Source organism: Perna viridis, chromosome 3 (genome assembly GCF_037379345.1).
Source record: "Perna viridis isolate PV_CMFRI_1.1 ecotype Kerala chromosome 3, ASM3737934v1, whole genome shotgun sequence".
NCBI lineage: Eukaryota > Metazoa > Mollusca > Bivalvia > Mytilida > Mytilidae > Perna > Perna viridis.
Window position 1 is genome coordinate 30,950,877 of NC_142447.1, and position 23,659 is coordinate 30,974,535.

The 23,659-nt window shown below is 33.3% G+C and overlaps 1 protein-coding gene and 1 long non-coding RNA gene across 2 annotated transcripts in view; one reads left to right on the forward strand and one right to left on the reverse strand.

Moving 5' to 3' along the window:
- Positions 1-927: 927 nt before the first annotated feature.
- LOC148621836 (uncharacterized) lies at positions 928-8,441 on the reverse strand. Its single transcript, XR_015921242.1, has 2 exons — positions 6,804-8,441; positions 928-1,115 (listed from the first exon to the last, which is right to left on the reverse strand). It is a non-coding gene; the product is annotated as an uncharacterized LOC148621836 (long non-coding RNA).
- Positions 8,442-9,269: 828 nt separating this feature from the next.
- The window catches only part of LOC148621837 (uncharacterized), a 43,854-nt gene continuing 29,464 nt past the window's right edge, over positions 9,270-23,659 (forward strand). Inside the window, exons 1-3 of the mRNA XM_088576619.1 lie at positions 9,270-12,837; positions 18,916-21,330; positions 23,543-23,624. Of these exons, the coding sequence (XP_088432745.1) occupies positions 9,270-12,837; positions 18,916-21,330; positions 23,543-23,624 (6,065 nt within the window). The remainder of the gene's footprint in view (positions 12,838-18,915; positions 21,331-23,542; positions 23,625-23,659) is intronic.

A 23,659-nucleotide genomic window follows, 5' to 3' on the forward strand; every position in this document is an offset into this window, starting at 1 on the left:
AACATATAATTTATTTTCTTTCATTTTGTAAATTTTCCCTTGTACCTCAGGGATGAATCGATACTCTTAGGTATAAAAAAATGACAGTATTTTAAAAATTCTTGGTACATGGTGCAACTTGCCACATTTCAGATTCAGTACATGCTCAGGGCTGGAAGTCATTGATTTTGGGAAATCTTTAACTTGGAGGTTAGAATTTAGTTAATTAACATAATGGCAACCTTGGATGGCACGGCTGAGCCGGGGTTAATCATTTGGATGAAAAAAAAAACAATAAAAGAATCTCTTGGTACATGTACCTTCTGATCACACTTTTGGAAGTAAATATTATTACGGAAGATGAAATAATACTATGAAAATCCATAACTATTGTTAAGGTCACAAAATGTAAAAATGTATCCTATCGTATCAAAAGCAATAGCATTATTTCAATTTTTTAAAGTAAAATAATGCATATTGTTTTGTTACATACATATAACTGTATCGTTTCTGCCCTATTGTACATGTTGTAGATTGGTGCAATCATGTATTTTTACCTTCAAAATATTTTGTGTGTATATGTATGTAAAAGAGGGTACATGTATTACATTTTTGCTTGACTGTTGGCATTCAATCAACCTTCAAGTATCCCAGAATTTATGAAAATCTATAAAAAAATGTTTATATTACAAACTTGTTTATTTAAGTAAATATGCTTTGTGTTTGGGGAAATAGGTTTTATAAAACCTTACAATTAAAGCAACTGCCGTGTCAGTTCAGTTGGAGCTGTGATTGTTAATGGACAAAAAGTATGTATTCTGAACTGGCTATTTAAGATTTCTCCTGCAAAGTAAATGAATTGGACAAATGAAACTTCTTCATTGATAGACAAGTAAAAAAAAAAACAGAACAAGAAGTGCCCAAGTAATCTAAGTAAATAAATGCAACTTTTAATTCTCATGTTTTAATAAGCTTCTGTCTCATCTGGGTTTTTAAGACTTCGCCACTGATGACTGGTTGGTTCTTAGTCAGAATAATGTTTCTGAGTAGGGTAACGTGCCTTCCTGCAGGTTATTGCTTCTGTTAGACAATGCAATACAAATCAGGGTATGTTTGGTTGGTCAAGCATCCTCATCCTGAAAGACAACAAAATATCTGGCATACAACTTAAAGTAACATTGTACACTTAATCAATCAGTCAGTTTAAAGACTAAGTTGTATGATATTTCCAATGGTAGATGTAGTTCAAGGTGCAGAATCTCCACCAACCAACAGTTTTTATTCTGTCTTTATATGCTGTATTTTTATGTCAGGCAAAAAAAAAATAATGTCTGTTTCCTGCTACCCTAGTACCCAGATGTACCCTAGTTTTTTGTGTCTACCCTAAATATTTTTTTCTTGCTTGTAGCACAGGAAACAGGACAATATTTTATTTGCCCAACTATTGTCAGAAACCTACTAAGGGAGAGAACCCAACTTATAGGTTTTACATGTTAAAACTTTGTAGAAACGGTTCCTCCTAAACTGCTATACAGATTTAGATGAAATGTTAGGAAAAGTCTATGCATCATCTGTACATGTAGATGTGCATCCAAGAAAACTATTTTTGTTTGAGTTACCTACAAAGGGAAATAATCCAACTTAATTTTTTACATGTTAAAGTGTTGTGTGAAACTCATTCTGAATTTTTTAACAGATTTTGTTGAACTCTTACATTAGGCATTATCTACAGTTGTGTATTATAGGAAATGATTCAGGTCAGGTCACTGAAATTATTCAATTTATTTCAAAGGTTTGTTATGGTCGAAGTTCACTTGAAGCAGGGGTATTTTCTGTGTAAGCTTGCTCATAATTTTTCTTGTTAATGAAGTTGTTGAAGATAAACTCTTTTAAAAAAAATGTTTGTTTTTCTCATCAATGTTGATACATTGAAATAATCAAAACGTCTATTGACATGGTTTCATGAGCAAGTAACATATGCTCAAAAGATTCTTGAGTCATCTATGGATAATTGACTGTGGCAGATGTTGAAATTATAAAATTCTATGATTAAAACATTGTTTCATATATATAACTTGAAATTTGTTTTAAAGTCTACTAACTATTTCCTTTTTTTTTTACAGGTAAACTATGAAATTATAAACCTTAGAATTAAGTGTTCACCTATTAGGAATGTCATGGGTACATTTGCACGCCTGCATGAAGTTTTGATTTAAATTTCATTTCAGTGGGAAAAAGCTCTTCCAAAACCATGTTTGTGAAACCTTGTTATATAATGAAGGGCCAACTTGTTGGTAAACTATGTAAATCAAGTAGATCAAGCATCCAGTTTTAATTATAATGTATAGATTGCTAACAAGTTATATGGCAGATCTATCTACTGGTATGCACATTTAATAAGATATCCCATTGATTCATAGAAACATTGCAATACAGAATATTAACCTTAAACTTTTGTTTGGTAGCCTTCAGCTTTAATTTTGATAGCCAATATGTATAGTATCTCAGTAGAAATTTTAGTAGCCCACCAAATTTTAGTGGCCATTGGCAAGTGGGCCCCTGTTAATGAATATATTAACAGGTACACGTAATTGTCAGTGTCACTATGGATAGATTTACTGTATCTTACATGTATATATTTATACCCTCATTCAACAATGAGGCAGGTTGAACCTGTTAGAGGAAGAAGTTGAATATATTGATATTTTTAAAAATGATAATGCCTTTTACAGCTTTAGTTATCTAGGATTTTATTTTCAAAAGTAACAAAACATAAAAAAGAAGCAAGCTATATAAACATTTAATGGTGTTAAATGTACAAAACTAAAAAAAGGATCCTTGCTTACTTACCCTTGGTATTACCAGTTAACTTCCTGTCAGACTGAAATCAGACTCAATGCTTCTAATGTCAAAAGTTAAATTCTGATTGATTATTATTATGAAGACTTTGTCCTCTGTTAAAATCATTTTGTCTGTCTGTCATTCCTTTCATCATTCCATCCATCATTCTGTTTGTCATTTCACCTGTCATTCCACCTGTTTGTATTTTGTAGCAAATATTTTTGCTAATGGATGGATTGATTTCAAATTTGATGTGTGGCTTTATATAGGCGGAGCCATATGTTGTAAGCCATCTTAGGTGTTGTTTGATATCAACCTCCTGTTTCGTGGGCATTTTCACTATATGGAATAATACAGAAAATTTTTGTACCAAAAAATCTTGGCAACCAACTGATTGATTGATTGATTTAAAATTTGATGCATTGCTTTATATACATGTAGATAGTGTATATGATGTAAACAATTCTGGGTATTGTGTAATATCAAGTACCTGTACAATGAGGGATATACCTAGCACAACAGTGTGTGCAACATCATGTTTAGTCATGGCTATCAAGCTCTGTTTTATCTAAAACAATTAATAAAATATGAAGCCAGAGTATAACGTGCAAAACATAGTGTATCTTTTCTCTTTCTATATATTGTAGTGTCAGGAAATGCTGATCTTGTCAAAAATAATGAAGAGTCAATTTTAGAACTTATCAGATTGGCATTTTGTTTTTGGTTTTGTGGAAGATATATTATTTGAAAATTTGTTTCTTCATGGAAGGATGATACATACATGTATAATATAATGGCCTAAGGAAAACACTGGCATAATTACTGCCATAGCTTTGTGCCACATGTCTTTACAAGACATAATTACTGCTATAGCTTTGTACCACATGTCTTTGTAAGGCATACTTACTGCTATTGCTTTGTACCATGTCTTTATAAGGCATACATTTTGTACTTACTGCTTTAGCTTTGTACCACATGTTTTTACAAGACATACTCACTGCTATAGCTTTGTACCACATGTCTTTAGAAGACATACTTACTGCTATAGCTTTGTACCACATGTCTTTAGAAGACATACCTACTGCTATAGCTCTGTACCATGTCTTTAGAAGACATACCTACTGCTATAGCTCTGTACCATGTCTTTAGAAGACATACCTACTGCTATAGCTGTGTACCATGTCTTTACAAGACATACTTACTGCTATAGCTTTGTACCGTGTCTTTAGAAGACATACCTACTGCTATAGCTCTGTACCATGTCTTTAGAAGACATACTTACTGCTATAGCTCTGTACCATGTCTTTAGAAGACATACCTACTGCTATAGCTCTGTACCATGTCTTTAGAAGACATACCTACTGCTATAGCTGTGTACCATGTCTTTACAAGACATACTTACTGCTATAGCTTTGTACCATGTCTTTACAAGACATACTTACTGCTATAGCTTTGTACCATGTCTTTAGAAGACATACCTACTGCTATAGCTGTGTACCATGTCTTTACAAGACATACTTACTGCTATAGCTTTGTACCATGTCTTTAGAAGACATACTTACTGCTATAGCTCTGTACCATGTCTTTAGAAGACATACCTACTGCTATAGCTGTGTACCATGTCTTTACAAGACATACTTACTGCTATAGCTTTGTACCATGTCTTTAGAAGACATACTTACTGCTATAGCTTTGTACCATGTCTTTAGAAGACATACCTACTGCTATAGCTCTGTACCATGTCTTTAGAAGACATACCTACTGCTATAGCTGTGTACCATGTCTTTACAAGACATACTTACTGCTATAGCTTTGTACCATGTCTTTAGAAGACATACTTACTGCTATAGCTCTGTACCATGTCTTTAGAAGACATACTTACTGCTATAGCTCTGTACCATGTCTTTAGAAGACATACTTACTGCTATAGCTTTGTACTATGTCTTTACAAGACATATTTACTGCTATAGTTTTGTACATGTGTTTATTCAGTGCTTTATTTTTTTACTTTGTCAGTATCAAACATACCTTATTTTTATCTCATCCTCAACAGTAAAAGCAGGTCTAGAACATGCATATTGTCTAATCTTAACTCAAAAAATATTATACCAATATTATTCAAATTTTGCACAGTGATTATATAGATATTGAAAATGTGTACCTCTTATTATGGAGGGATTTGATCATTTTTTTCCTACATTTTTATCATGTTGACCATAGCGATTATTTCAGCATTGTATGCTATCATTAGTTCATTACTACCACACTGTAGTGTTTTTTAACTTGATCGTCTGAATATAGCTGAAATATTGCTGCTCGGACATTAAACCCCAACAATCAATCAATCAATCAATTTTTAACTTGATTAGTATTTATATACATATTGAAGATACTTTATGCGCTGACAAATATGTGATACCTGCTTTAAATAAAAACATGCAAGAACAGAAAAAGTTGAAAGGGAAACTACTTACTGTTCTTTTTTTTTCTTAGGTTACAATGCATCACCAAATATTTGAAGATTACTAATGATACAGAAAGTAAGTTTTTATTTATGAAGATATTATTTCATTTTTTTTTGTAAACGTTGTCAACTTAAGTAGCAGTCTTTATAAAAATCTGACAGGAGGTGAGAACCCACCAAATTGAACTTTCTTTTTATACAGAAACAGTAACAGACCACATAATGAGTCTTAGTTTTTCATTCAGGTGTTGCACTTTTAGTGATAATTATATAATTTGCAAAGTGCAAGGGTTATCATTTTTTATTTGATTTGATTTGGTTGAATTAAGTGAGAGATAAATGTATGGTTTTCTCAGATATACAGATCTGCATACAGAAAGGACTATTGTTATGTGAAAATATAACATATGAAAAGCAAAATAGCTTTCTTTGTTCGATGGGTTTTTCTACACCATGAATTACCTCTACCATTGGCAGTGACTGAATTTTATATGGACTGGTACTTAAAATAATATTTCATTTTAGTTCACCTGGCCAAAGGCCATGTGAGCTATTGCCATCACTTGGCATATGTTGTCATTGTTGTCATGAACAGTTTTTCAAAACTCATTTTCTCTGATACTACTTGACTAATTGGAACCAAACTTTGTTTGAATGTTCTTTGTGGTATCCTGCATAGAACTGATGTGGGAATTTTTTATCAGTGGAAAACATGGCTGCTGTTAGTAAAGATAGAACAAAGGGGTCATTTGAACCATTTCAGATGTTGAAAGTAAGCCAAAATCAGTGACAGTGAATATTTGACTGAAGACTTCAGTCTTTACTATATAACTCTACAATTGAATGATTCGTTATAGCATGTTCACTAGTCTGTTTAAGAAGATCAAGGATTTCAAAGGTTGTGAAATCTTTTAAGATCGTTAATGTTAGAACAATTTAAGAAGAAAAAAAGATGGGTTGGTATGTTTGTTTTTAAGAATAAGCATTTGAAATTTTGGCGAGAGAGGGATTTCTCTAGATTTTTGATAGGTTTTGTCTAAAAAGGCAATGAAGAAATAACGAAAATTCATAAAAACTTCACAAATAACCTTTTAAGGTGTGTTTAATGAAATTATGAAAAGAAAAGTGGGGATCACTGGGCAAAAAATATTGATGCTGTGAAATGGATAGGAACTGAGAATGTGACCAGTGAACTTCCTTAAAGTACTTATACATGTACGATTTATCAATATGTAAGAATTATATTCCCACAATTGTTTTTTTTTATTTTCTACATCACTTGCACTTCCATAATATTTATTATGATATAGCATAAAAAAAACAGTTGTACATGAACATTTAGTGATACTTTTTTCCAAAAATTATATTACAGTGTTCATAGTGCATTCTATAGAAAAATTATTCTCAGATGCCATAATGCAAAGCTCATCACCAGCTGAGTATACAAGGGAAGGTGTTCTGGGCCTATGCCACCCAACTGTGAAATTTAGGGAAAACACTTTTTTGCGTGAAATCTTACCTCTCCTAGTCTTTCATTCAATTTATGCCTCCCTTACTGAAATCCTGGATCCACCTGAAACACTACACCAGTCTAGAAAAACGGTATATCGTCTAAAGGTGGACTAATAAGAAATCAGTTCTTGTCTAAAATGAAATATTGTAGGAAATTTGTTATTAATTCTCCTGAGTGTTAACTCACTGATTATGTTATTAATTCCGACTGTGGGGCATGCTCTACTGCGTGTTAACTCACTAATTATGTTGTTAATTGCTACTGTAGGGCATGGTCTCCTCAGTGTTAACTCCCTGATTATGTTATTAATTCCGACTGTAGGGCATGGTCTACTGAGTGTAAACTCACTGATTATGTTATTAATTGCTACTGTAGGCCATGGTCTCCTGAGTGTTAACTCACTGATTATGTTATTAATACCTACTGTAGGGCAAGGTCTCCTGAGTGTTAACTCACTGATTATGTTATTAATTGCTACTGTAGGCCATGGTCTCCTGAGTGTTAACTCACTGATTATGTTATTAATTCCTACTGTAGGGCATGGTCTCCTGAGTGTTAACTCACTGATTATGTTATTAATACCTACTGTAGGGCATGGTCTCCTGAGTGTTAACTCACTGATTATGTTATTAATTCCTACTGTAGGGCATGGTCTCCTGAGTGTTAACTCCCTGATTATGTTATTAATTCCTACTGTAGGCCATGCTCTACTGAGTGTTAACTCACTGATTATGGCAATGAATGAATTGATGCTACAGACACTGAAGTCAGCCTCATAACTTGACCTGAACTTAGAGGTCGATGGTAAAGAAAAACTGTTGATCAAACTATACAACCAACACGATGACTTTTCATTCCAAATTGTCAGCTTTCCTTTTGTCTGTTGCAACTTACCTTCAGCACCTGCATATGGAGTTTTCATATCACAACTCAAATGTTATGCCAGAGGTTGCCTTAACTATGCATACTTTTTGTATCGCGCTAGATTTCTTACAATTAGGCTTCTGAAACAGGGTTATGTTTCTACAAGATTGAAGTCATCACTACAGACGTTTTATGGTCGTCATCATGAACTCATGCATCGTTAAAGTGTGTCAATCTGCACCATGAAACTGATTTTTTCAACTTGTCAAAGTTTTCCTGTCCTCTTTCGTCTACCCTGGACTTGACTTTTTATGAGCAACTCATCTGATGTCTCTAGAAAACGCTTACCCTACAATTGCACCTGGTCCATGCTCCCAGTTTTTAGTGGAGTTGCTCATTTATTTTTGTTACTTTGTATGTGTTATTTTGGTCTTTTTCCCTGGATTACATTATTTTGATTTCCACTATAACCTTGGTTCCCTTGATTACTCTTTAACTCTCTGATTATGGCAATGAATGAATTTAACTCACTGATAATGGCAGTGAATGAATTGAATTTAACTCATTGATAATGACAATAATTGAATTGAATTTAACTCATTGATAATGACAATAATTGAATTGAATTTAACTCACTGATAATGACAATGAATGAATATAACTCACTGATTATAACAGTGAATGAATTGAATTTAACTCACTGATAATGACAATGAATGAATGAATTTAACTCTCTGATAATGACAATGAATGAATGAATTTAACTCTCTGATAATGACAATGAATGAATGAATTTAACTCTCTGATAATGACAATGAATGAATGAATTTAACTCTCTGATAATGACAATGAATGAATGAATTTAACTCTCTGATAATGACAATGAATGAATGAATTTAACTCTCTGATAATGACAATGAATGAATGAATTTAACTCTCTGATAATGACAATGAATTAATTTAACTCACTGATTATAACAGTGAATGAATTGAATTTAACTCACTGATAATGACAATGAATGAATTAATTTAACTCACTGATAATGACAATGAATGAATTAAATGCTGAAACAGAACATAAGACAGCAATGTTGTAGATAGGAATAGAAGTATATTAAAGTATGCTGCAAATAATCAAAGTTTCAAATTTCCCATCCAATATGTATCATAAATATTGTAGTGAATCTCCATGACTATCTTAAGTGACAGACTCTCGTGCACAAAAATCAATCGAAATAATGAAGGGAAATATGCATCCTGTTTCCTTTAAAACTCATTGATGCTTATAAAAATTTGAATATAATATTGATTTGAACCAATGTTTTATTGTCTCTTATATTATATACAAGGAAATAATGAAGCTTGTACTGCTGTTTACGTGTTAAAACATGGCTGTATAATGTTCAAACATTAATGTACTACATGTACAATTTTCAACCCAAGAATTATATATTGGATGATACATTATTTAGGATACATCCGTCCTAATCTGTGAGGACTTTTACCATTACATTAGCTTTGTATTTTACTTATAGACTATTGTGAATTCAACTTTTCATAGTTCTTCAATCAAAGGAAGTCATATTACTGTGCTTTACCATTATTAAAATGGAAAACAAGACTTATCTGCACAGCAACTTCAATAGACAAAAACCTCCTCTTTTACCAAAACCATCCTTGCGCTTTCCACAATGTCCTTCTCAAGGAATGCTATACAATAGTGCATGGAATCATCATTCCTTTCATTGTAATTCTGGACAAAATTTATACAACAGTAGAAGTGGACTGATTTCAAGACCTCCAGTTGTTCATGTTTCACATCCACCTGGGCAGTTTTCACAACATCCAGTTGGACATATTCCACAGCAATATACCACGATGAGTGTGATGCAGGCAAGCAAAAACCCATGTGTAAATCAAGGAAATATCTCTGTTCAGCATACAGCTCAAGTGAACACTGAAACTGGTAAGTTCAGAAACATGCCTGCATTGATGAGACCATGTATCCCTGAACAAGGTAGAAATCACTTGCAAATGTGTGGACCAAGAGTTAGCTCTCCTGCTTCTGTGAACCCTCAGTCTGTGATGGCTCCCAAGGTCACAACATTTCAAATGTTGCAGAGAAGTCAAAGTTTGGATCAGACACACACTTTTGGTCACCATGATACCAGTCATATCTACCAATCAAGTCTGATGAGACATAACTCATGGAGTAACCATTCTCCAACAGTTTTACCCTACAAAAGGAATGTGGAGGTATATAGAAATGAAAGTTCTTCTCAGTGTGACACAAAGAAAGTATTTAATGTAGAACCTAACTTAAAGACTTTGTGTACATCAGCTGACAATCTTGATATGGAAGCAGCTGAGAAAACTATGAGTCCCATTCAAACCACCGGGACCATGCATGTAGAAAACATGTGGAATAAAAGTGATCCCAAAATGTGTGAGTTCAAGGACTCTACAGCGACTAAAAGCACTCAACTTACTAGTGAGGTCAAGGTCAATGACAATAGCATCAGTCCGGTCACAGGTATTCAAACCAGTGGTGAAACAGTTTTAGAACATGAAATAGTTTTAGAAACAAAGGTCAAGGATATTGAAGCTGCATCATTTATGGAAAGATTTTCAGGAGGTACTAAAGTAGGGGTCAAGGATACTAGCTTATCTGAGGTGCTTGTTAAAGTTCATGATATAAAAAATGACAAAACATGCTATAATGATGACAGTCAACACTCCAAAGAACAATCTAATACCAATGTTGATGTAGTTTGTATTTCAGAGGTGGCTGTGTCACCCAAGTGTATCACTACAATAGACACTAAATCAGGAGAGAAAAATACTTCAGTCTATGAAAAGGGATCAAAATTTGATCATGAAATTTCCAAAGTGGAAAATATATCAGATTGCTCAAATAAACTGAGCAGTAGAATCACTGAAAATAATAGAGAGAATTCTATAAATAGAATGAAGAGTACAAACAAACCTAGCTGTATAACTGCTACACATAGGAATAAAGTATCTTTCTCTTTTAAGAAAACATTTGCTAAAACTGGAATAAACACAAATGTTAAGAAAATGGATTGGGAAATCCCACAAGCAGAGAAAGAAGGCTGTCATAATATTCATTACACAGGCTCTGTAGTTAGTTCTTCTGAGAGAGGAAAAGGCCACTATACTGCAGTGGATGATAAGGAGATAGAGAGAATGGTAGACTTCAACACTGACCAAGTGAAAGAGATAAATGGTAAGGAGGAAAAAGAACATTTTGAATCCTTTGATAAATTAGTATTCCCTTGGAAACATGAAGTTATATTGCAAAAAGAAGTGTTCTCAAAAAATGAAATGATAAAGTTAGATTTTGCTGCTGGGTTATTAGGTGATTGTGAAGATGAACATAAAAATATGCTTCTTAATGATAGACATAATCTAAAGAAATCTCACCATGCTTCTAACATGGGTTATACAAGTTGTAGTAAAGATACTGATTTGTTGGAGGAAAATGTGAAAGTTAGAACTGTTTTGGAAGTAAAGAACAAATTTGAGAGAAAAACTGAGCTGAAGTTATTGAGAAATAACAAGTCTCAGAACATATACCATAAAAGATCCAAGTCTTTATTTGAAAAGAATTGCAATAACCAGACTGAAACTGATGGAAATCGACAGAGAGAAGCTCAACTTACAGTAGAAAAAGTGGACAAATACATAAATAAAACTGATGACCTGAAAGTTACTGAATCATTGTCTGAGTGGGACAGGCATTATCATCCAAGCAATGAAGATGGAAAGAAAAGGAAAAACCAGAATAACAACAGAGATAAACGTAACTGTGATAGGAACTTCAGGTATTATCTGAGGCAAAAACAAGATTGGAACAAGGAAAGCTTATATCACGGTATGCCAAAGCATGGCTTAGAGAGAAGTAGATGGAGAAAAACTGATGAGATTAGAAGTAAGTTAAGATATCCTCAATCACGGTCTAAACCTTGGTCAAGATTAGTCTCAAGGTCCATGATTACAGAGAAAGGTACCAAGGTCCAGAGTTATGTCAGGCAGTCTGATAGATGTACTGTAAGGCAACCAGTATATAACTATTACAGAAAGATGTTCTATTCCCCAAGAGCATCAGATGGACATAATTATTTTAAAAAAGATATGACAGAATATACTTTTGAAAGAGTAAAATTTTCAAAGTGTGAGGAACAATTGGACACAAAGACTGATGTAGTTGATATGGGAAAGAAGATGTATTTATCACCCAAAGTGAATGAATCTGAATGTCTTCAAACCAAAGTCAGAAAAGGTAATAATTTATCTACTGAAATTGAGGAGGAAACTTTTAAAGCTATCTCAGAGAAGCCACTACCATTAGAAAGCATGAACAATCCTCCAGTTTCTTTTCAAGAAAATGATAAAAGAGATATTGACAATCTGACTTTAGAGCAAAAGAAATCTGTAAGTGATTTAGATGAAGAGATAACAGTGTCACAGCTTTCAGTTAATAATCATTTTATCACAAAAAATTCTAAACTTAAAAGTTTCCATGGTAACCATCAGATGTCAAGAAATACCTACTCTAACGAAAGGGATGGTAAACAAAGAAATCCAACAGACAACCAGTCATCATCAAGACATACTATTCAAGAGGAGATTGGACCTGAGGAAAAATCTCAATGGTCTAATGAGGATAAGTCTGAGATTAAAAAAAGTCTGAAGCTTGAACCTAATAAAGGCTTGCCAGTTAAGACTTATCGTGTTGCTAAATTCATAAATTCTCTTTTGAAGGAGTGGACAAAGCAGGATAAAAAAGTTGCAATGAAAAGAAAGAGACCTATACAGGAAGGAAATAATAGTAACTCAAGATCTACTGGTGCATCTACTGACAACAGTTCTTATAATAGGTGTACATGTTTTGATAAAAAATTGCAAAAACAATCAGGAATGATGTCAACATATAATAAAACTATGACTTTAATGGAATCTGCCGTGAATGAATTGACAATAAGTCTACAAAAGTCGTGTGGCTGGAAAGAGTCTGTAAAGAAATCTGCTTTACCACATGGCTCTAAGATTCCTTTAGAATGTGATAAATTTTGTTTTAATGAATCGCTAGTTGGTTGTATGGTTTATAAGACAAGACAAAGTAGTGAAGACTTAACGGACAATATATTGAATAGTAAGTTATTTAAGTACATTTATTCCCATGGAAATGTTCTATGTTACTTAAGCTTTCTTTTCTTTATTAACTATTAGCATATTTATTTTGCTTTTGTATTCAGATGATTGGAATGGATCCCATCTCTTGTATGCAACCTTTGACTCGTAACTTTTTCAGCTAGGTAGTCCAAAGGACTTTCTGATCAATAAATTAGGTAGACCTCAAAATTGTCTTGCGGCCCTGTCATATGGTATAGTAAGATTTTAAGAATAAATTTAGGTAGCCCAAAGGACTACCCATTAAAATTTCTAGGTAGTCCTCTCTCAAATTAGGATGGCACAGGACTACCGGATTACTGTTAGTGTCGAACCCTGGTATGTGTGCTTACTTAGTGTCTATGTTGTTTCAGTTTGCTTTTTGATGTCATTGTTCTTTGTACCTGTTAGAAAAGACCATATGCTAGTCTTTTTAGATGGGCATGTTGTGATGTACTGTTGTTGTCATTCAAACTTTGCACTCAAATAAGCTGACCCTAATTTTCTGAAGCTTTGGTAAGTTGTTTCTATCTGTTGATGTAAGCTCTCTTTTTACTTTTTATTTAAATATTTATTTTCTGAGTAATTGGACTTTATTTGTTGAATTTAAGTTTAAAGCCTTACTGCTGGTAATGTATATATGGGTAAAAAAGGATCCATAAGCAAGCAATTGATAAACATAAATATATGATTTGAGTATACATGTAACCATCTTAAAATTATATTACACCATTTTTAGATGGAATTAATTTTGGGGTGATTACTGAAACCATGAAGTAATTTGGGGCTCCAAAGGGCCAATTACAATTTTTTCCTTGGTTTCAGGGTAATAACTTGATTTGAAGGGAGATTTTCTCATTGAAATAGTTCAATTAGGATCCACACCACTGAGGAAGGTTTTGATAGTTAAAAAGGCAACAGCCCTTACTTGTTAAGAATGAAGGACAACTAGAGGCTCCCAAGAGCCTGAATCGCTCACCTGGTTGGATTTTGCATTTCAATGGCAATAAATTAAACAAGAATTTGTCCAACAATTTTGACTCCAGTATACTTTGATAGGACTTATAATAAGGATCATTTCAGCAAATGAAAGTTTATATCTATCATTGTTTTCAAGACACTGGCTGAAAACTGTAAAAAAAACCAAAAAAACCCAAAGAAGTGTAATTTTTCCCCTGTCAAGGGCAATAACTCTTATAAGGAGTCATCTGACAACTTTTATGCCTGAAGACTTTTGTAGTCCTAAAAATAAGGATCATTTCAGCTATTGAAAGAATTTGGCTAAACCTAACGGTTTTGGAGATATATGTAGGGATTTTTTATCTGTTGAAAAACATGGCTGCCGTTACTAAAAATAGAACCTAGGGGTCAGACAGTAGTTTTTCACATGTATCTCCAAAACCATTAGGCGTAGCCAAATTCTTTCAATAGCTGAAGTGATTATTTTCATTTAAGACAAATACTGTGATGAGGATTTCTCATCTTGAACTACTGAACATTTTTTTCTAGGTACCAGTAATATCTAAATGTACATTTAGTTTTTGAGCTTCTTTTGTCACACAAAAAAACTAGTATTGCAACTACACACTTTTTGTTGCATGATGTCATTTTCTTTCAAAACTCTTAAGAAGATTTGATGAAATAACAATTACTCCCATTGTGTTTAACATATTTTTTTCAATGTCTTGTCATGCATGAGAGATAGAGAAATCTCAGTCAATATGATCACACGAAAAAGAAGATTACTGATAAACTTCAATCTTTTCATACAAAAATATCTTCAATTTAAAACATTATACTGTATAGCAAAAATTTGCAATCTGCACACATAGTCCATATGCTTCAAAAAAGATAATATTTAAGTAAATATTGTACATTTTAAAATGATTAGCAATGATAATGCAGGATATGTAACTTTAAACTTTTGTTACCTATGTCAATGACTTTGTTATGACACTTGAATATTGGTTTAATGTACACGCACAAGGAAGTAAATCACAATATATGTTTTCCTGGCTCTTTAGAAACACTAGTGGTATTGTTAATATAATACAGTGTCCATGGTTAAAGGGAAATGATCAATAAAGTCCAAAACAGTGCCCATCCATTCAATGTTCATATCATGAAAGGCAATTTTTAATAGTTCAGTTGTTGAAGCAAGTGTCCAAAATTTTCTGCCAAGAATAATGTTATGAAATCAAGCATTTTTCACCAATTTTGCAGATATAACACATTATGTTATTTTTTATTAACGGCATTGATGAAATTGGAAGAACCATGTGACCAATAGTTTCATTTTCTCGATTTTCATTTGAAAGCATTGTGAAATTGTTACTTGTGACAATTTTAGAGCTTTTCTTGCCTCATGTTCTTTGAAAAACTGCTTGCCATGTCTTTGATAAAAATATTGATTTGGAATGAAGAAATGAAAATCTATCATTACAATTGTGACAAAAAGGTTACAAAAAAAGTCTGTCTACCTGTATGATAAGAGGTGGTGAAAATTACTGCATTCCTCACATCTCTTGTAAATACATTTACATTTGATTCAAATTTGCTGATACAGTATTTCAAAAATGGATTTTTCAAGAAAGTAAAGGATACTTATGGAAAGGTTTATTAACTGAATACAAACCATTCATGGACATGGAATCTTGTCAAAGCTAGGTCAGGTGTCATTCAATGTAAATTGGTTTTAAAATACATTCAATCACAGAAGTCTATTTTTCTAAGTCAACTTTGTAAGACTAATATATTTAAAGGAAAAAGTAGAAATACTGAAGTGTCAAAGTGAGGAAATCCACTGATCAGAAAAAATATTGTCTTGAATACCAAAAATACCCTGAAAACTAAACTATCACTAGAACCAAAAGCAATCATCATTTGGAATTAGAAAATTAATGCAAAAATTCAATTTACACCCTGTTTTCATTATGCTTTCATATTAACTTTTGATATTTGGTACATTGCCTTGCCATAACAAGTTACAGATCAAGTTCAAATTTTGTTTCGGTCCATTGTTTTGGCCTTTTGACATAAAAATTGATGCAGTCTTACCTTTGTGCACTTTTATTGTTAACAAATTTTGCATGAAGTTTGCATTCTGTTGGCTTCAGCAGATTTTTCTTCAGGTAGGCAACTTTGTTTTGCCATGCAATACTCCCAGAATGCTTGTTTGTCTTTATTGAAAGTAGTATATTTGGGGCATGTGTTAATGGAGATCTTGTTTCAGCTTACAGAAACGGTATTATTTCTGATTAGAGTTATTCCCCTTATACTGTGAGGTCTAAAATATGTAGTTTAAGAATTAAAATACCTATTTAAACAGGAAGAGCTAATTGAAATTGTTGACTACCCTGCCAAACAAAAAAGAGATTTTTTAGGGAGTAGGGTTCATTTCTTGGCCCCTTGACAGAGCAGAATTGATCTGTAGTGTTCTATTTTGCCTGTAATCTACATAAGAATGATGTCTGTCACCACCATTTCAATGTCAATCCTTTGTATTGACTACTTCCAATTTTAAGCTAAACAGAGGCTAAAAATTGGAAAAAATCCTCATTTTTTTCACATGAGTGATCCTTCAGGAGACTCCTGACCCCACTTGTGACTGTAACAAACTTTATTTGGCTTCAGTAGCCTTCACAGCGTACAGGCTGTAGGATGAATGTGCTTTGGTTCCTGTGTTGCTTCTGTTGAGCCCTACATGTACCAAAAAATGGCCAGAAATGGACAAAAATGACCATTTTCGAGTGACAGACCCATTTTACCACGTTGGCCCGCCAACCCTCTCACCACCTTATCATTCCATCCAGCCCACCCTGTGAACACCTATATTTAATTTATGTATAACAATCAGCATCAGAATCATTGTGCAACTAATTTGCATATAATTTGCTTAATATTGAAATCTAGACTTTCTTTCAGAAATGCTCAGCACGACAAGGGTTAATATAGATGAAGCATGCATTGTATGCAAATTTGGCTGCTGTCTGATATCAACTCCTGGGTTTGTTTTTTGACATAGACATTTTTCACTTATATTGAATGGTAGAGAAAATTTTTGTCACAAAAATCTCAGCTATTAGTGATGGATTAATTTCAAATTTTGTGTGTGGCTTTATGTAGATGGGCCATAGGTTGTAAGTGACTTTAGGTGCTGTCCAATATCAGACTTTCTGTATTTGTGGTATATACCTAGCATGACAACATGTGTAACTGCATATTACCTCTGTTACCACTTCGTTTATATTACCTCTGCAACTCTAGATTTGAAAGTTGTCATAACTTATGACTAACACTGGTATTAAATCTTTGATTATTTACATGTATGTATATTGAACTATTTAAGATGAAGAAGTGGTGTTATTCTATTAATTTTTTAAAAGGCCCTGAGACAATAGCCATGGTTAAACTTTGATAAACATATGACCAATGTCATAGACATATGACAGTCTTATTTCTGACATCATAGATAAGTTTTACTCATCAAACCAACATCACAACAGAACTTTGCTCCATAATACTTGCCATTTCATGCAACACATATATTGTGTCTTTAAAACATATGATGACAGTTTTATTAGAATCGAAATAGATCACAGAAACTCTATTTTATCATGATCATTGTTTTACCACAAGCTGGCCACTTATGTCACATTAATTTACTCTGTGGGACTGGGAGCTCTGCTCAGTTGAATGGATAGTTTTTTTATTCCATACAAAATTCTTAAAGTTTTTAAAATTATTATTTCATGGATCAGCTATGAAATTTTATTTGAATTGTCATATTTTGAAATGTTGAGGTTGAACGACAAGGCAGTCATCAAGACTTAATTGAAGATTTCAGATTTATGACTTATTCATCTTATCCCTGAACAAGTAGCCATTACCCATAAGTTGGCATCAACATTCAGTAATAGGGTATATTTTTATTATTATTATGCCTTGCAGGAGGTATGTAGCAATAATGGTATCAGTCCATTAATCTCCGCAATAACTTTACACAACCAGTTGATATTTTCACAAGTTTTGGGGCCTTTGATCCTTCAGAATCATAATACCTTTTGGCATTGGTCCATTACTTTAACTCCCCTACCATTTCTGAACACTACACAAAAATATAGTGCATTAATGTAATTCCTTTACATCATTAAATACTTCTTTTATAACCAGTAAATATATTTCTTGGATTTATTTAGCTTAATAATATTCTATTATTTCTGCAAATAAAATTAGATCTAGTCTTCATATCAACTGAAGATTTGCAGGACTCCCTTTTTGGCCTTGAAAGATATTTAGTAATATCAATTGTGTTCAGAGAATTTAGTTTTGGCAGTAATGTGTCAAGAAGTGTAAAATGTGTTAAGAATGTTCAATTTGACACACTTATCAGTCAAATTTTCCATCCTATCATTAATTTGTTACCATTAATAAACAGGAAGTGGAGAACAGTGATTTTGATCAAGTAAAATTGGCAGGAAAATTCAAATTGATAAAATTGTCTACCGTGGTAGTTTTTGAAAAATTTCTGTTCATCGAGGAAATTATTTTCTTAAGCAGAAATTGATTTTATTTGATTATAATTACAGTGTAGGATAACTACTCTGTTAATATAGTTTTTGAATGTAAATGTACATTGAATTTTTGGACAGGCTTGAAAATTTGTGAAAAAGGTGAAATGGAACAAAATTTGTAAATGTGTATGAGGTTGGATCAGTAGTATGGATTTACATTCAGTTTATACATATTAGTGGGAAAAAGTAGTTCTTAATAATATGTAAAATGCAAATGTGTATTACCACAGTTTTATTTTACATCAGGTAATCTTTAAAATGCTCATGCTATAATTTCTCAAGAATCAAAAACCTCCAGTGCTAACAGCTTTTTGATTGATGACTTTTCATAAATTGACCATGGTTACTTGGGTTGAGAGTAGGGGTCTCCTTTAGTGAGCTTTGCTTTTCTTGTTTAAATCAGTAACAAACAAGTGAACCATAGGTATTTAATCTTATTATAAACATGTATTATTTTTGTTTTGATTTACAACTCTTTCTTTTTCCAGGTAAAGACGATAGAGTACCTGCAGAAGAAGTCCCTTCCATTAATAACAATAAAGATAGCAATACCGAGGAAATATCATTCCAGAAAACACACGAAGCTGTAAGTTGTGATAGTAACGAATCAGAAGACATGCAGCCTTGGAGAGGTCAGGGAAACCAAAGTCCTCATGGAAACTCACAAAGAGGGAGATTAAATCAAAATTATTACAATGCTAGGGAAGAAAGACTAATGCAAAATAGGGATGGCTTTCATGGAGGGTTTCCATGTTACGATAGAAGACAGGTTGGATATGATCCAAGACAACATCAACAATACCAAGGAAATAGTCGATATTATTACGACAATCGTGGAGGATATGGTAGACCACCCAGTGGCAATAGATATAGGGAAGATTTTCTCCCTGGTGATAGACAGAGATACAATGGACAGTCACACCATGAGATGTCAAGGTCACACAGTTATGATTATGGTCAGAAAGCTTATGAACCTAGGAACACAAATGATAACAGAAATTACGATCATTTTGACAAATATAACGCAAAAGGCAGGACAGAAATTAACAAAGAACCAAAGATAGAAGTAAAGGATAAAACAGACAATGATAAGATCAAAGAATGTACCAGCAGTAATAAAAAACCTGAAGAAGTGACAAAAAAATCTGATAACAGTTCAGACATTAACCCACAAACTGGATTCAATGTTTACCAGAGTGAGGCATACTTCAGTGCAGGAGGTGCACCAGAAACTGTTAGGGACTCAAAAGTCTCAACACCAGTTAGAAATCTGAAAAAACTTAGTCCCAGAGGTAATCGTGTTAGTCCCAAGATATCTGCTGTGAGAAGACAAGAAAGTGCTCCATCTAATCTGGTAACCATTCCTTTGCAAGATAAAATGGAGGTTTCAGCTAATCAAAGTCCTTCATCCAACCTAGTGAGCATTCCTCTAGCAGATAATACAAAGGATGATTCAAATGCTTCCTCAGAACCGAATATGGTGACTGTCCAAAATCATGATAAATTTAAAACTGTTGGCCATTCATCAAATCTGGTCTCTATTTCTCTTACAGATAAAATAGAAGAGAATAGCACAAAGTCATCAAATCTTGTAAGCATACCACTTCAAGGTAATAACTCAGAAATTGATAATAAAGCAGAAAAGAAAACTAGTCCTACTACTGAACCAATGCCAATTGGACCTGCTGCTTCTAGTTCTAATCATCCTGTTTCTGTCCCTGTTCAAGAAATGGAGATAGCAAATTCTTTTCCTTCTCAAATGTGCACAGTAAACAAAACTATTTCATCTACAGAGTACAATGATGGACAAGATATAATGGATGTAACCAGTAATCACCAGATGGAAAGGGAAACAGTACCCTCTTCCAGTCAAATAAACAAACCTGATGTTTGTGGTGGGAGCCTGAAAAATGACGTTAGTGACAAATCTGTAAAGATTGATGACCATGATCTTGGTTCTCCCAAACTTAAACTTGATGTCATTAATACTGACAAAATGGATTTTTCTACACTTAAGAGAGCTCTAAATGAAGTAAGAACTAAGGATCTAGGTTTAACTAGGAAAACAAGTGCTAATGAAAGCAGTACAACTGTTACATCACCTAGTTATAAACCTTCAGGTCAGGAGACCCTTGATAAGTTATCACCAAAACCCACCGACCATTCTAGGCAGAGGTCAGCCTTTAATATAATGACCCTACATGAGCAACACACACAGATTAGTCCTATCAGCAAACCTACTGGACCAGAAATACAACCAGACCTAATTACCACTAGCCCAAATAGTGCATTCTCACCTTTAGGTAGAAAAAGGTCTCAGAGTGGAGAACAAAAAACTCCCAAACTGGCTTCCCCAGGTTTTAGACATTTTGTTGATGATAGCCAAACTGACCAAGACAAGACATTGCAAGATAGTTCTAGTAGTAAATTGTCTCTTAGTAATGTTTTGTCAGCAACTCCCAGGAAACTCTCAGAAAGCTCTGAAAAGAGAACGGTTAAGCTTGATGCACAAGATCATACCCCAGTAAAGACTGCTTGGAACCCTTCTGAATCAGATACAGAGGTTTCTGTCAGTAGCAGTGTAGCTTCAAAATTTGAGGCCAGTCTTAAATCAGCTTCATCATACGCTGAGTGGAAGAAAATTAAAGCAGAACAGGAAATAGCTAAGAAAAAAGAGAAAGAAAAGAACAGGTCATGCTTAGAAATGGCAAATACTCCTGAGGAATATAGAAAACTGCTAAAAATGCAAGGGAAAAAATCTAAAGAGAAAGATAAACAAAATAGTCAGAGTGAAAATCAGTCAGCTGATCAAGAGAGCATCAGTGAAGAACAAGATATGGATCATCATCCTGTCACACAGAACATTCAGAATACCTTTACAGCTATACCAGATCATGACAGTGGTAAGTCTATTTTATTGTTCATTGTATGGTTTTGACAGTACCTATTTTTTTCATTGGCTAATTATAGGACTGTTATTAGATTTTAATGAAATCGTTGTATGCTTTATGAAAGTCTAATAACTTTCCAATCACATATTTTAAGCAGAAAGACTACAGAGAACTTTATGAAGTTCTGTGAATCTGAAATTCTGTTACATATAACAGTACTCTGTTGTTCATGTTACACATATGTCACTTGAATTGATAGTGTTTTATTTCTTATGAAGTTTTAAAATGGCTTTTGCAATTTATTCTATTGACGTTTGTACTGCCGCAAAAAACTTGCAGTCATTTAATTATATGGCACTGTCATTGTTGTCATCCCAGTCATTGTCCAAACATTTGAGATCCATACAACAATTTGAGTATTATTGTATGGATCTTTGCAAAATTCTAACACAAGGTGCCATACTACAAAATGAAGGCTTGGATGATTTTTGGGGTTGTGACTTGAACCATATAGGAATTAGGAGCAAGCATTTTCCTGATGTCTGGACAAGTATTTCAGTAGAAATGAATGGATTTCTTTAAAATGGTACCACAAGAAGCAATGCCACATAAGTAAAGCTGGGGGTCATTTGGACGGTTGTTACATGAAGCATTTGGAATTATGGGCCTAAAAGTGGCCAGAAACAAGAATTTTTCTGATGTCCAGACAATGCCAATTAACTTGAGGTTAAACATATGAATCTCATCAAAAATTGAACCGTGTACCTCATGATGCCATAGATTAAAGAAAAGCTGAATTAGTTATAGGTTTTACTAGATGTGAACATAGGTAGCATTGACATGATGGGTTGTGCTAGACATCAACTTCCTTCAAATTTATAAGATTTAAGGGGAATCCTTAGCACAACATTGTATGCACCCTTCTAAACTTATTGTAGATAGTGCTTAAGCCAAAAATTGCCATAAAATGTTTAGGGTAGGTAGGTTAGCAGGAAACACGTATTATTTTTATTGTATATAAAACTTAATTAGATTTTAAGCAAGTGGTAATAGCCTTTTTTACAACTTGGCGGGTGTTTCTAGAAAAGCAGAGGACGCTTACTCTACCGGTGCACCTGGTCCATGCTCCCAGTTTTTAGTGGAGTCCGAGTTGCTCATTTACTTTTGTTACTTTGTATGTATGATTTTAATTACTTTATGTTCTTTGTTCTGAATGTCTGTTTTCCATGTCTGGTCTTTGTTCCTGGATTACATTCTTTTGATTAACGCTATAACCTTGGTTCCCTTGATTACTCTTACAACATTGTGTGCTTCCTCATATTTGTTATTTGTATAAACTTGATTAGTTTAGAGTTGAGGGATTCTTATCACGACATCTCTTGTTTCTTATGGTATAAATAGGAACTAAAATAATATCCTTTTTAAGGTTGATCTATACATGTACATGTATACAAAATGAATGAGACAAAAATATCTAAAGATAATTTAATTCTTGGCATGGTATCTTTTGTAATTTTATTCCTTTTTGAAATAAAAAAAAAAGAGAAAACTTCCATACATGTACATGTACATTGTATATTGTTTCAATGGTTTAAATAAAATCATGAATAAATCTATTCACTTGATTTCTTAGAAACTAATAACAGCAGAAAGTGTTTATCAAGGTGACGTAGATATGGTTTTGTTATGAAAAGTAGTCTGTTTATCTGTCTTCTTAACAAACCAGTTGTGCTCCCATCTTAACACAATTTAAAGTCCATTTAGATCCTCTGTCTCCTGGCTTTCACTACATTAGGAATCAAAAGAAAGTAACATTACAAGCTTGTTTACTGGCATGAGATAAGATACAGTCTGAGGTCATCAACTTGTACTTGGGATTTTACATTTTACATGGCTATTAAAAACATTATTGATGACTGTGACATAAAATGTTTACATTGTATTGTATGACCTAGTAAAATTAATATAGCTCATTGTAAAATTTTTATGGGGAAAGTCTGCATGTACCAGTAACATTGATCCTATGTCTATACTACCTGAGTAACAGGTTCAATATTTAGAGCATTGATCAATGATTGTAACAACAGAATGTACATTTCTTTACAATATGAAATAGGATTTTAGTAATGAAATTAATGTACAAAATGTATGTTGGACAGTTGTGCATTGAATAATATTGGAGTAGGTAGTAGTTTTTCAGCTCTTTATATATTTATAATGGCAGGAAGTGATGAGGATATTGACTTAGAGGAATCTGATGACGATTTGGAGGCCCCATCTTTTCTTTTTTCCCTGGAAGAAGCAAGGTAAGTCTAGTGTTTTTCTTATGGTTGGTGCAAAA